The sequence below is a fragment of the Amphiprion ocellaris genome, chromosome 3 (assembly GCF_022539595.1).
Source record: "Amphiprion ocellaris isolate individual 3 ecotype Okinawa chromosome 3, ASM2253959v1, whole genome shotgun sequence".
In the NCBI taxonomy this organism is placed as follows: Eukaryota; Metazoa; Chordata; class Actinopteri; family Pomacentridae; genus Amphiprion; species Amphiprion ocellaris.
Window position 1 is genome coordinate 8,373,247 of NC_072768.1, and position 13,957 is coordinate 8,387,203.

Consider the following 13,957-nt stretch of genomic DNA (forward strand, 5'->3'; position numbering starts at 1 on the left):
TAGTAGTCAAAAATCGTTTATTTTCCTTTCAGTTTCTATCAGTATTCTTTTGTTGTCTTTACATAAAGCTTGTCACAAAGGGATACGTACATTCGTTAGGCAGGTCAAGAGAAGACAGCATGAGAGCTAGTGGCCACCTGATTGTGTTAAATTATAAATTTGTGACAAAGAAATAAAATTAGGGAACTCGTTCAACGGGGCAAAGCCTACAGTCCTGCCTAATCTGGCAAAAACACGGATCAGGTGAAAAGCAGCAGACAGGTAACCTTACGACAGACAGCAAACCTGTTCAAACAAGCCCAACAAAAAGATGAGCAACTGTTAAGTGCTTTTTGTACTGTAGGACTAAATAAGCAAAAGAGATTGCGTTAAACAGCGACCGGAGCATGTTAAAAAGCAGCGTTACACTCAAGGCTGATTTGTTGCTACTGTACTATTTCTCATATTTACTGACAGAAACCCTGTAAGAGTAGAAGTGTGAGCGGATGAAGGTGAAATTGAGTGTTTGCTTTTTACTCAGTTCATCAGTTGTAGAAAACAAACAAAGGCTTGAGAGAAGAAGTTAACATGAAGGATATTTGCTCAGAAACAGTCACTTCTGCTGCAGCCTGGCAGCTTTGAACTTCGATACTCTTTTTGGGAGCTGCTGGGGTGGAGAGACATCGGGAGCCACCTCCTCCTGCTTCCTCTCCAGGATGGTCGGCAGAGCTGGTGGAGAGATGGTGAGGTGGGGGACCGCTGAAGGCATCGGGTCCTTTTCTATCACTGTACCTGAAAAAGCCTGGAGAAGAGAGAAATGAAAGTACAGAAGCTGGTGTTGGGATTCGATCACTTTTACATCAACTGTAACAAAAAAGACTTTCTACTATTCTCATGCTCTGTTTTCTTGTTCATATTTGTGCTGGTGGAAGACATGATGAACCACGTCCAGACTACATTTTTGTTTTCATATTCACCTAGAGCAGGGGTGTCAAACATGTGGCCCACGGGCCAAAATCGGCCCTCTAGAGGGTCCAATCCGACCCTCAAAGTGTAAAAATTACAGAGAAGACATTAACTGCAGATTGTAAATTAGTAAAACTATAAATTTAAAATAATTTCTAGACCATGACAAGTTGTTTTGATCATAAAGTAAAATACTACATTGTTCATTGTTCTTTTGTCATCTTGTGACTCATTTTTGTAATATTTTGCCTTGTTTTTGTTGGTTTTTTTTGTCTGACTTTTCACCTCATGTTGTTATTTTGTTTCTTGTTTTGCATTTCCTTTTTGTCTCGCTTGTGTTTTTTGTCAATTTTTTGTCGCTCCGTAACTTTTTTGACAAATTTTTGTCTCTTTTTGTTTTGTTTCGTGTCATTTGTCTAATTTTTTTGCCTTTTTGTTTCTTGCTTTTGTCATTTTGTGTCTCATTTTTGTCATTTTGCATCTCATTTTTGTAATATTTTGTCTTGTTTTTGTTTTTTGTTTTTTTAATCTGACTTGTCATTTTAATCATAAATTAAAATATTATATCATTCGGCCCAGATAGCTGTTACTAAATGTTTTTCACCTTTGTAGATATTCTCATCTGGAAGTTGTAATGTGTAAATGTTAAACTGAGGCTTAATATTATTGAAATTGCATTGCAAGAAACTTCAGGTTGTTCATAATGTTTTGTAAAAAGATAATCCCTTAAATTTGAACATTTTCAGCATATATTTTTTGCACTAAAACAAAGAGTTCGAGTTGTGGTTATTTATGGGTTCTTATGGTGTCTGGATTACTTGAACACCTCTGACTTCGAGTTCTTCACACTGAAATGACAATAAAGGTTGAGTACGCCATTCCAATGCAATGCACTTTTTGTCAAATTGAGTAAATTTCTCTCCACAGTCTGCTAGCTTTCTGTTCTGTGTGCGTTCTGCAACAAAATCTGTCGTTTGTACACAATCCAGACTCTGAAAATGGAAACCAAAGCGGCTCAGGCTGATCCACACAACACAACTCCAGTGTGTCTTGTGCACGTTGGAGCTTGTGCACGTTTGTTTTTGTGGCACATTTGGCACATGCTAAGTAAATATGCTAACTCGCTAAATATCAACAATCTTTCTCCACAATCCCAGACTCCATCGTTAAGAATTACAGACTAATTCTTCAGGCAACAAGTCAAAGAACTAAAAGAAAATCATGTTGTCTTTTTTACCTCATATCTGCTGGGGAGCTGCAGCGGCACCGTCGTCGGACTGTCTTCCTCCGTGATGCCGTCGCTGGTGTCGCTGTGCTCGTCGTGGCTGAAGCTGCGTCCGATCATCCGGCGCTCTTCGAAGTCTGCCGCGCTGCTCTCGCTCGTGTCGCTGCACACGCTGTTCTCTCGACTGCGCGATTTCAGGATGGACTTCCTGGGGATGGGTTCCCCGTTCTTCACGTCCACAAATAACCTTCACAAAAACAGCAGTCCACTTTCAGCAACCAGAGAGGAACATGGGAACAGAGCTCAAGCCAGAATCTGTTCATTTAAAGAATCATTTCACATCCAAATTGAGTTCACATAAAAATCATGATGTCAGATTGAATAAATTTGGTTTACTTTGTAGTTTTTACCTGTAAATGTCTGCTGGTGTTGTGATTTTGTGTAGCTCGTGATGACAGTGTCCGTTATTGTGTCCATTTTTCTTTTTCCTTTTTGAGTGTTCTTTCTGCTCTTTTCTTTCGCTGAACTTCAACGTGGTGTTTTTTCCTGTATTTATCCTCACCTAAAGCAAAAGAAAGGCCCAGTTAAAGGGTGAACAGAAAGCTGCCAAAACAGAAGCAGGCTGCACAATTAAAAAGAAAAGGACAAAAGCTCCAATATCTTTAGCATCCAATCGGTGAAATGTTCCGAGTTATTTATCGCTCTGACCTTCTTGGGTTCGACTGTGTGAGAGAAGAAGATGGTGGGCAAACAATTATCCTCCTCTTCTTCGTCATCCTTTTTCCTGTCTGTGCTGAGCGGTGCTTTGCTGTCAGAAATGGAGCTCCAGCTCGGCTTCAAACTCAGGCCGTTTACTGGAGGTGCCGCCTCGGCCTCCTTCTCCTCCTCTGAGGAAGACGATGATGTGTCTTCACCGTTCATGTCTGCGTTATCAGACAATCTGAAGAGAAACATTTCCAGGAGATATCTTCATTTTTCCTGAGGTTAGAAGATGTAACTTTATTGAGGCTAGCATGAGTTTGTCAACGTACCTGTCCTGCTCGTCTTGCAGCTCCTCCAGTTTCTCCAGTTCATCCAAACGAGCCCACAGCTCCTCTTCAGTCATGACACCTTTTCTACTCCCTCCATCTCCCCTCTCACCTTCATCCTCCTCATCCTCCTCTTTCAGATCCCACACCACGTCCAGCTTGGGCTTAGAATTTGGTTTGTGAGCTATTCTTTGCTTTCCTGTTAAAGCACACAGCATAGAAGAGAAAAAGAAATCTGTCATGGCTCAATTCAATCTGATTTTGGTTCAGCAATAAGTGAAGCAATGGCCATAAACCATGATGTACGAGTGAAATGAGGTCAGAAAAAAGACTGACAAAGATACCTTTGGTGAGAGCAGAGTCGTTGTTTCCGACCTCCTCTCTGATGTCAACATAGTCCCCTTTACTCTAAAGAACAAGAACACTTAACTCAATACATTTGTCCCCGTTTATGTGTTACACAATACCTCATGTGTGAAACAGTTTGGAGCAATGCAACATACGGCTGAGATGGTTTCCAAATCCTTCGCAAACCCGACTCTGGCTTCAAAGTTTTTCATCGTCTTGGACAGATCGTCTAATTCATTCTTCACATCTGCAGAAAACATATTAAAATGTGCATTCAGGGAGACGGGGAAAAAAATTGGCTGCAGGCAAATAAGAGATTTCAATAAAACATTTAACATAAGAATGACGACCAGCTGCTGAAGAGTTAAAATCCTAAACAAGTTGCGGAGGGGGAGAGAAAAAAAAAGGGAAGATGAAAAATGATGACACAAACAGTTCATAATATCTTCTGCCCTGAATACTACTCCGGATCATTAAATCTTCACAACAATTAAGCCCTTTCACTAATAGCAGCAGAGGGCCCTTGTTTCCATGGCGATCGGGAGCCCCTCCAGTCAGTGCATCAACTGGAAGTGAGGAAAGGTCAAACACAGAAGGCCTGACAACTCAGCCGCTGTCTGACACATTTCAGCTAGCTCTGTTTGTATTACAGCACTTAGCTCTGTAATAGCAGGGTGGGCAGGGTCAGGAGACGGGGGAGGAGGGGGGCGGCGGATGGGCTGTGGCAGCACATTTCTGCTTCACTAAACATTCTAATAATGTTCACATCAGAGATCGTTACTTGGGCCCATTTGACTTGATATGAGATTTTTCAGACCTAGAATGAGCAGCGGGGTTAACACACAGGGAAGTACAGCAACACACAGGGAAGTACAGCAACACACAGGGAAGTACAGCAACACACAACCCACGTTGCATTGAACAAACCTGCTGGATCTGACCGCAGGACAGGAATGTGTTGTTGGCATGGATTGTTATCACAGGATTTACAACCAGAGGCAGTGACAGTGGTGCCCTGAAATGTATGAATGCCAGTGCAGCGCAGCGGCAGATATGCTTTGCAGCTTGCAACGCCATGTAACCACATGTGAAAAAACCCACATGCATGAGTCAAAAACCTGCGCCACAAAAAGCATTACAGTATCCGCTTAGCATAAACAGAAATAAACGGTTTGTCCCAAACTCCTGCTGTGAGTCGGTTTAAATCAAGTTTTGTCACTTCAGTGCTCAGAGAAGCAAACCAGACACGATACACCGACGCCCTCTGCTGGCCGAACAGCAGCGTTCAGGGTCTGCATTAACCCTCGTGTCGTCCTTGGGGTCATAATTGACCCGTTTTAAAGTTTGAAAATGTGGGAAAAAAATATATTTTCACAGTGAAACTTCTGATGTCCACATTTTCAACATTTTTGGGAAATCTTTGAACATTTTTTGGCGGAAACAAAGAAATGATAAAAATGTTTCTTAAGAACATTCACAAAAAAATCAACCAAAATCCAGCGATTTTTTTGTGAATGTTCTTAAAGAAAATATTAGAAGTTTTACTGATATATATGGAATCACTTTAGATATTTTTAGGATTTTTTGGGAAGAGTTTTACTCACTTTTTGAAAATATTTACAAGAATTTTCTTGCCAAATTTGGGGAATTTTTTTGAAAATAAAACTTTTAAGGGAAACTTTTAAGGAATTATTGGAATTTTCTTCCTGAAGGTTTTGCAAATTTTCAGAAATTTGGGGAATTTTTTTTGCTGGATTTTTGAATTTTTTTCAGACAAGGAAACAATATTTTATGGTGCCTGTAAATGAAGACAACAGGAGGGTTAAAATCACCGACTGATGGAAGCAATCAAAAACACTCACATTTCATCCTGTGATCCACGATCTTCTGAGCTTGCTTAGCAGAGCACTTAGCGAACCAGTTGTCACCCAGCAGCACCGTGATCTCGTTGGTGTGCACCAGCTTCCCAGGCATGAAGGCCAACGGGCCAAATGGCACCTGTTCATAGCACAGAGGATGGAGAAAAAACAGGAGAGCAGACCGACAGAGAAACACGTCACATGAAGCAGGTGGTGGAATGTGGACGTGAAAGTAGGACAAAAAGAAGAAATAAAACTATTAGTGACGTGAGTAAAATATACAAATAAAAAATATACACTATGGTTCAAAAGTTTGGGGTCACTTAGACATGTCCTCATTTTTGAAAGAAAAGCAGTTTTTTTCAATGAAGATAACATTAAATGAATGATAAATCCAGTGCAGACATTGTTAATGTGGTAAATGACTATTCTAGCTGGAAATTTTTAGTGGAATATCTCCATAGGTGTACAGAGAAACATTTCCAGCAACCATCACTCCTGTGTTCTAATGCTACATTGTGTTAGCTAATGCCGTTGAAAGGCTAACTGATGATTAGAAAACCCTTGTAGAATTATGTTAGCACATGAATAGAAGTGGGAGTTTTCATGGAAAACATGAAATTGCCTGGGTGACCCCAAACTTTTGAATGGTAGTGTGTGTGTATATATATATATATATATATATATATATATATATATATATATATATATATATATATATATATATATATATATATATATATATACACACACACACACACACACATATATATATATATATATATATATATATATATATATATATATATATATATATGTGTGTGTGTGTGTATGTGTGTGTGTATATACAGAGTCAGCCAAAATAATATATATAGTATAAGTACTTTTATACATATAGATACCTCTTTTGAAGTTTGATCAAATTACAATAACTCTGTGTCCTGTTGTATGATGTTTTCCCAACAGATGGCATTACCCTCATGAATGCAGCATCAACAATTGACGTCTACAACACAACGTAAATGTCTGGTCGTCAACGACCACCACTTTGAGCACCTCTTGTAATTGTACAGGCCAAAGGTAACGTGTATTAATCTTGTCTGAATAAAATTGGTATTGAAATATTTATGCAAGTTTTTCTTTTCCTGATGTGTGTAAACATTATTTTGGCTGACTCTGTATGTGTATGTGTGTGTGTGTGTGTGTGTGTGTGTGTGTGTGTGTGTGTGTGTGTGTGTGTGTGTTTAAGGACAGCTTCTAGCAAGTTAAGACTATTTTGTTCTTGTGTATTTTAAACAATATGAGCGCTCACCATGATGTCATAGGACAGCTGATCAGGCAGAGTTTGGAGGCGATCAGTAAGAGCTTCATAGTCACCTGAAACCTTCCTCCTGCAAACAGATTCAGCAACTATTCAAATAAATGTTTACTTCCACTTGAAGCCACAGCTCTTCTGTCCATTTTGGTTTATCTGACTTATTTGGGGACAAATCAAAATGGGAACAATAGGAGACATGCAGCGGCTGTGACGGTTTCCCTTTTACAGATTTGGTGTAACCCAAGTGGCCTCAAGATGTCGCTGTTGTTCATTATATATATTTGCAGCTGACCACTAAGAGAAAATCATTATAACAGAGTAGCTAAAAAAAATCTTAAAAACTACAATGAATTTTTCCATGATGAGAAAGAAAACTAATATATGTACAGTTAATCTACAAGTTAAGATACTCCTTATCTCTTTTATCAAAAAAATTAAACAAAACAAACAAAAAAAGCCAATCCCTCAGTGAAAATCACAGCAGTGCTTTATCAATGTAATCAATTTATCAATGTGTCTACTAGCAAAGCTTAATGTCAGCTTCGTCCTTAACACAAAACACTCCAGCTGGCTTCACTTCCACAGCAGCCAAAAAAGTTTCATACTGAGTAATAAATCTCTGACTGGACAGCCTCAGTTGGAAGAATATTCTCCCCTTTACACACTCCTGGTGCACCCTAATGTTCCAAACAGACTATTTTAACGGCCACTTTAAAATCCAATTACTAAACCGCTACAGCAGCACAGAGAATACTACTTTCATGTAAGCATTGTCATGGATACAGTACTTTAATAAGATTTGTTTTGCATAAAAGCAAATGTTTCAAAATCAAGTCTGCTCTGAAAAAGGGTTATCTAACTTTTTGAGGTGGCTTTTCTTGTAAATCCAGACTGAAACGAATTATAAAACGAGTGCAGAGCTCAGAGACAAAAGGGGAAATACTGGACTTTTGGCCTCATAATGCCAGAATCCACAAACCAGCAAAAACTCTTTTATGGTGTTTTGATACTCGATTTTAATTGAAAAAAAAAAAAAATCAACACTGGTTTCTTGCATTTGTACTTTGTTCACACACACACTGGTATTCTTTAAAACACGACTTTTTATATGCTTTTTTTGCCTTTTATCCACATGTAAGAGCAGTTTTAGGCATCTGATCTTTCTGTAAAACTTCATTTGAAGCGCTGACTTCTAGACAGTAGGCCTGAACGATTCTAATTAAAATCACATTTTAAACAATGCAGTTAAGCAAATCACAAAGGCTGCATGTCAGGATAGACGTTATCCTGCACATCTAGTGCTGCGTCAGTGGGTTTACAAATTCATGCCAACCTACCGGTGTGAGACTCACACTTTTGATGTTACCTTATGTGACAACATGTTTGAAATATTTAACGCAATGAATATTCAACTGAAGCTTGACTTTTAAAAATCAAATCAGAGCTCCAAGTCAAATCATAATCGCAGCGTCTGTCAGTGTGAACTACACTATTAATTAATTGATATTAAATACTTTCCCAAAATTGTTCGACCTTAGCAGACAGGGAAACACTTTGGTCAATATATAATCAAGGGACTTTTCCATAATTCCATAATTATTTATTATGGAAACAATCACTTATTAATAAAAAAATGACGGGATATCACTAAAATGTCAATTAAATAACCATCTGAATTTAATACCAACCACCTTCTAATTAACTAAACAATAATAAAATGAGCTCATTCAAAAACAGTTTGGATTGTGGTCTTTTTATTAACTTGAGATAATCATGAAAGATATTTCTTTTTTGGCAATATATCAAATTTTACATGGAAAATAATTGTATCTGTGTCCAAGAAATCACTTTCAACTAAGTTCCCCATTACAAAAACACCTCTCAAGGAAGTGTGTTAATTCCAGATCACATGACCTGCTCCACATGATGTCATTTCCTCCTGAAGAAAAGACTGGACAGACTCCAAAGCTTTCTGAGTTATTTAATATAAAGTAGTGTGTGAGTCAACTGTCAAAAGGTTTACTACAATATCTTTAGAAATAACTTTTAATTTTACTTAATTGTATATATAATATTTAGAAGAATCTTTCTCTAAAAATGCCGTGTGGTGTTTGGTTAGAATAAAAGAAATGTTGATTTTAGGCCTGAAAACAGCAAAAATGTCAACTATGTTACAAAAAGTCCTGCAATTATATATCGACCCACTTAGACTTTTGGAAAAAAAATAAAGCAGACATCTATGTTCATTTCCTGATTGGGTTTTATCAGACTCATAGTGTGACCAACCCTCTGGTTCCTGTTACTATCCCAGTGTACATAAATGCTCACATGGTAGGTGTTTTCAGGTGCCTGAAGACATATTGTTTGGATATATTCACCCACAGAGGTGTTATCAGACATTGTACCAAATGAGACCACTGTGTGGATTAAAGGTGGGTGGAAATGACATAAAAGGACTGGCTTAATGTACAAAAAAAGAACAGTAAAGGTGTAATTCATGAGGAAGATGCCAATGACAGTCTCTGTGCCCAAACAGTGTTTATAGAAGCTCTAATCAGCAGGAAGTGAATCACCTGTATGGGTCTAACATGGCAGGCTGTAATTAAACACACACTCCTGACTGCTTTGCTGAACGCTAAGATCACAGTTTTTACTTCATCACTTAAAGAAAAGAGTTTTATTGCCATTTAACTGACAAATAACTGCAGTAATTTCCACATCATACAGAATAAAGCTGTAACTTTGGCTGTGTGTACAAGTTTCTCCTCCCTTCACATGACATCAGAGCTCATCTTCCACCTACCACAGCCACTCCCAGCTGTGTAATCAATACTAAAAATACTGTCCACACCCCACCGCTAGCAATCAATGAAAACACACCTACAGCCTCAGAGTAAGTAAAGCACCACTGCAGTCATGGTCCACTCACAGGTGTTTCCACTTAATCTGCCTGATTAGAGCTCTACCATATCTAAGTATCTGTACACAAAACGGCTACGTGTCAATCCCTTTAAAGGCATCCACATTTCCATCAACCGTGGCTTTGCCTCTCTGCTGAAGCCGTAAAAAGAGAAGCAAGGAAATGATGTGAGGAGAAATAAATGAGATGCATTTTCCTTTCAGCTGTTGTGTTTGCAGCTTTTGCAGTTTTATTTGCAAAGAAAAAGGCACACTGTTACTTTAGCCAGTGCAGCAGAAGAAGCGACGTCCTCAAACACAACCAAAGTCAGTGAGGAATATCTCTACATGTTTCCATTTAAATAAACACTTTGAGAAGCATTTGCACGTTCAATAAAGAGATGGGACCACTTATTAAATCAGATCTACAGTTACCACAGATCCAAGAATTTAGTGAATCAAAATACACATAAAAATCTAAATTAGCTTTTGATTCTGCACCTGAATCTGTTATTTGTACAAAAACTATGGTGATGTAGCATCAGTAAAGTCCAATCAGCTGTAGCATGTGATCAGTAACTGCTTTTAAACAAAGAGTTTCTCATCATACATGATTACGAAGGAAGGTTTCATATCAGAAATAAATGGTTTGGAAGTGCCTTTAAGATGAACAGAACAATTTCTGGCTCAAGCCAGGATTACAAAGTGAGGAAGGATCATGTAAGAGGACTGGGATGTTCCTCACTGTGTTTGACTGACATCTCCCTCCGTCTCCTTCTGTCTAGTAAAACTACCATCTTAATCAATTTAATTCTGATACGTCACAGCAGGGAAAACACAAGTGAAAACAAAATGAACTAATTAACTTAATCATGGCTGTATTATCTTTAGCTGCTTCCATTTCCTGCTATTTCACTCACTGTCACTGTTTCCTTTTAAATATTTTCAGGCTGATGATGTTAATAGTAGCACCTGTTTGTTTTGTTTTGTTTATATTTTCTTTTACCAACAATAAAGTGGCAAAACACCTTCCTGGAACGAGCCATAGGGCTACATTAAGTCTGAGCAGATGATAATGAAGTGGAACAGAATATAGCTGTACTGTATTAGAAAAAACTGACATTGCGATATTTTGGTTTTTGGTATCGCTCTATGAAAAAAAAAACAAAAACTGAAATTTTCACCAGATGACTTCAATAAGTCTATGTGGAAAGAATGAATCATTCTGGAATAACTGGGGTGATTTTGTAAGAACGTATACTTGTATTTAAAATTAAAAAAAAAATCAAAAACACTGGAAAAAGGCATCCAAATGTGTTCAGATCTGGCTTTTGTACTTCTTATACAGAGCTTTGTGTATCCAACAACCCTTAAATCTAAATAACTTCCATCACACAGGCTTTCGGGTAGATGAGTCATGGAAAACAAGAATTGTCCAACTTTTCTTTGAGTATTAAGCCAATAAAAAAAATTCCAACATAATGTATGTGAGTTAATTTTTCTTATTTTACATTTCACTTTTGGCAACATGACTATTGCGTATGCATACGGCACACTGGTGTTGAAACATTAACGCTGGAAGCAGCCTTTAGCCCATTCAACAGTTAAACAGAATAAGTGAATACCAGTGAGGGTGAGCAGAGCCTTTAAAGACACTGAAATATTTAGCTTACATGGATTCACCTTGACAAGCAAGAGCTAACAAAAAACTTAAAATCCTGACCCACTTTTATGACCCTTTCTGAGCAAAACAGGACAAAAAAAATCTGATGTCTCAACCCAGCCAAGTAAATTATAAAACAGTAATACTGAACTTTTGAACTACTTCGAAAGACAATAGGGTTATCACTAAAATGTCAACTAAATAACCATCTGAATTTAATAATAAACATATTCTAATTAGCTAAACAATAATAAAATGAGCTGATTCAGAAACAGCTTGGATTGTGTTCTTTTTATTAACTTGAGATAATCATGACAGATATTTCTGTTTTGGCAATATATCAAATTTTACATGGAAAATAACAAATTGTATCTGTGTCCGAGAAATCACTTTCAACTAAGTTCCCCATTACAAAGACACCTCTCAAGGAAGTGTGTTAATTCCAGATCACATGACCTGCTCCACATGATGTCATTTCCTCCTGAAGAAAACACTGGCCAGACTCCAAGGCTTTCTGAGTTATTTAATATAAAGTAGTCAACAGGTTTACTACAGTATCTTTATAAATAACTTTACATTCCAATTTTACGCAACTGTATATATAATATTTAGAAGAATTTTTCTCTAAAAATGCCATGTGGTGTTCGGTTAGATGTTGATTTTAGGCCTGAAACCAACAAAAATGTCAACTATGATACCTGTCAACTATGTTACAAAAAGTCCTGCAATTATATACTGACCCACTACATGATTTCACAATCTCTGCCTGTATTGGCTGCTGTTCTGCACAAATGCAAACATTTTTTAAGAACACACACTTTGTGCGACAGTTGAGAGGACTTTTCATGCTTACCAGTGCTGCATCCGACTTTCACAGTCTTTCACCACCTGTTTTAGGACAAATAATTTCAAGATGAATCGAGCAGAAAATCTACACAACTTTTACACTCTTGTGTCCAGAACATAACACAACAAATGATCAGTGCTGCTATCAGACTGACTCTGAATTCAGAAGTATCTCAGATAAACACACAAATAATAAACATTCCTACACAGTTACAGGGAAATTCACATTTATACCCGACTGATTCAGGGAAGCAGAAGAGGATGGCAGCTGTGAAAACGACATCCAAATGGTCAGGACATCTGCACAAACATCCTTTTACTGCAGTTTCCTGCAGTTTGACTGAAGCCCAACCACAAAAACATGAAGCTCCAGTGTCATTTCAATCTCACATCTTTGGATTATTGGACAGTAAAAGTCAAGTCAGTGTAATTCACGTAGAACATTTAAAGCACATGAGCCAAAGTAGCTTCCAATAGAGGAATGATACTGGCTTAAATGCTAAGATTAAGACCCTAAATTGTGATTTATTGTAGAAATAAACTTGGGGAAGAAGTGATTACGTGTTAAACTCCTGATCATAAATGGTGAATATTCATCTGTATGGGGTTGAAGATTAACAGATTACACCAGCTAGATAATGTACTGCTCATAAAAGACATCCAAAGACTGGTTTTAAAAGTGTGGAGTGGATTAATTCCTGCAAAAGCAGGAAAGAAACGAAACTAACTTTAACTCCCTCCTCCTCCTCCTCCTCCTCGTAGTGCTGCGTTTAAATAACGTGCAAATAGAGGAAGCTTCTAGAAAACTGAGCCAAAGCACCAAAATATCAGCTCGCACATATGATTTATGATACAATTCAGTGCTCATACGTTCTTATAAATATCATTCCATGTTTTAAAAAGCCTTTCAGCACACCCACTCGTGGCTCAGAGACACACCGCGTGGTCTGCAGCTCTGCTAACGTTCCTCACTAGCCTGCAAAGAAGAAGACAAACTGTTTGGTGACAACCGCTAAAATTACCTTTTCGTGTTGCTCTCGGAGCCTGACTACTCCGCCTAGATGCTCCACGTTCGTTTGACCTTTTTCAGCCATTTGCCGAGGGAAGAGCACAACGTGGAATCGGGTGGGTGTTTGTCAGTGACCCCAAAACAAAAAGCTTCAGGGGTTGTTGTGAGTCCTAAAGAAGTGTTTATGAAGGCAGCAGCCGCTTCCCCTCGGCGCCGTTCTGCTCGTATTCATCAATGGGGCAGTAATAGTTATCCGCACTCTCGGAAGTAAAAGCATCTCACACTCTCATTTCAGGGTTTCTGCATGGTTTTCCAGAAATATCCGCCGCGGTTAATATCCAGAGATTAGCAGATATTTTCCTCGTCACTCTCGCTGTGCCGTCCACCTCGGTCTCGTCGTCAAGACAACGGTGACGGCAGCAGGACGTCCGGTTAGGGTGTTCAAAATAAAAGACGTCGGTTGCATATCACAATCAGCTTTAATGTACGTACACAAAATACAAGAAATGTGGTTTCGGCTCTTGGTGTCACCCTAGGAATATGGAAAGAGAATAATAGTAAAAAAGAAATTATATAAAGAAGAACAGGGAAAAAATAATGATATTAAAAATGAATATATATACAGATATTTACAAGCTATTATATTATGTCTTATAACAGTAATAAAAAATCATAACATTAAGATTCTTAGTGAACAACAGTGAACCACTGTGTAAATTTATTGCATTACAATTTAACCCATCTGTGACACTTTTGATCCACTTTAAACTTCTCCTTTAAGTCACATCTATCTAGTTTAAACAAAAATTGGTAATGGT

At 38.0% G+C, this 13,957-nt stretch overlaps 1 protein-coding gene across 1 annotated transcript; it reads right to left on the minus strand.

The window, feature by feature from the left end:
• On the minus strand, positions 1 to 13,553 carry uri1 (URI1 prefoldin like chaperone). Its single transcript, XM_023282807.3, has 11 exons — positions 13,153 to 13,553; positions 12,138 to 12,172; positions 6,718 to 6,796; positions 5,409 to 5,544; positions 3,702 to 3,793; positions 3,543 to 3,606; positions 3,202 to 3,397; positions 2,879 to 3,110; positions 2,581 to 2,732; positions 2,183 to 2,417; positions 1 to 781 (listed from the first exon to the last, which is right to left on the minus strand). The coding sequence occupies exons 1-11, from the start codon at positions 13,222 to 13,224 to the stop codon at positions 593 to 595; spliced, it is 1,482 nt and encodes a 493-aa protein (XP_023138575.2). The 5' UTR covers positions 13,225 to 13,553; the 3' UTR covers positions 1 to 592.
• Positions 13,554 to 13,957: the final 404 nt, after the last annotated feature.

Excerpts from the sequence above, each read along its gene's own strand:
- uri1 (XM_023282807.3), bottom strand. The coding sequence starts at position 13,224 with ATGGCTGAAAAAGGTCAAACGAACGTGGAGCATCTAGGCGGAGTAGTC. Across the intron at positions 6,797-12,137 it reads GAAAGTCGGATGCAGCACTG|GAGGAAGGTTTCAGGTGACT; the intron begins GTAAGCATGAAA and ends ATCTGTTTGCAG. Across the intron at positions 2,418-2,580 it reads ACACCAGCAGACATTTACAG|GTTATTTGTGGACGTGAAGA; the intron begins GTAAAAACTACA and ends GTTTTTGTGAAG.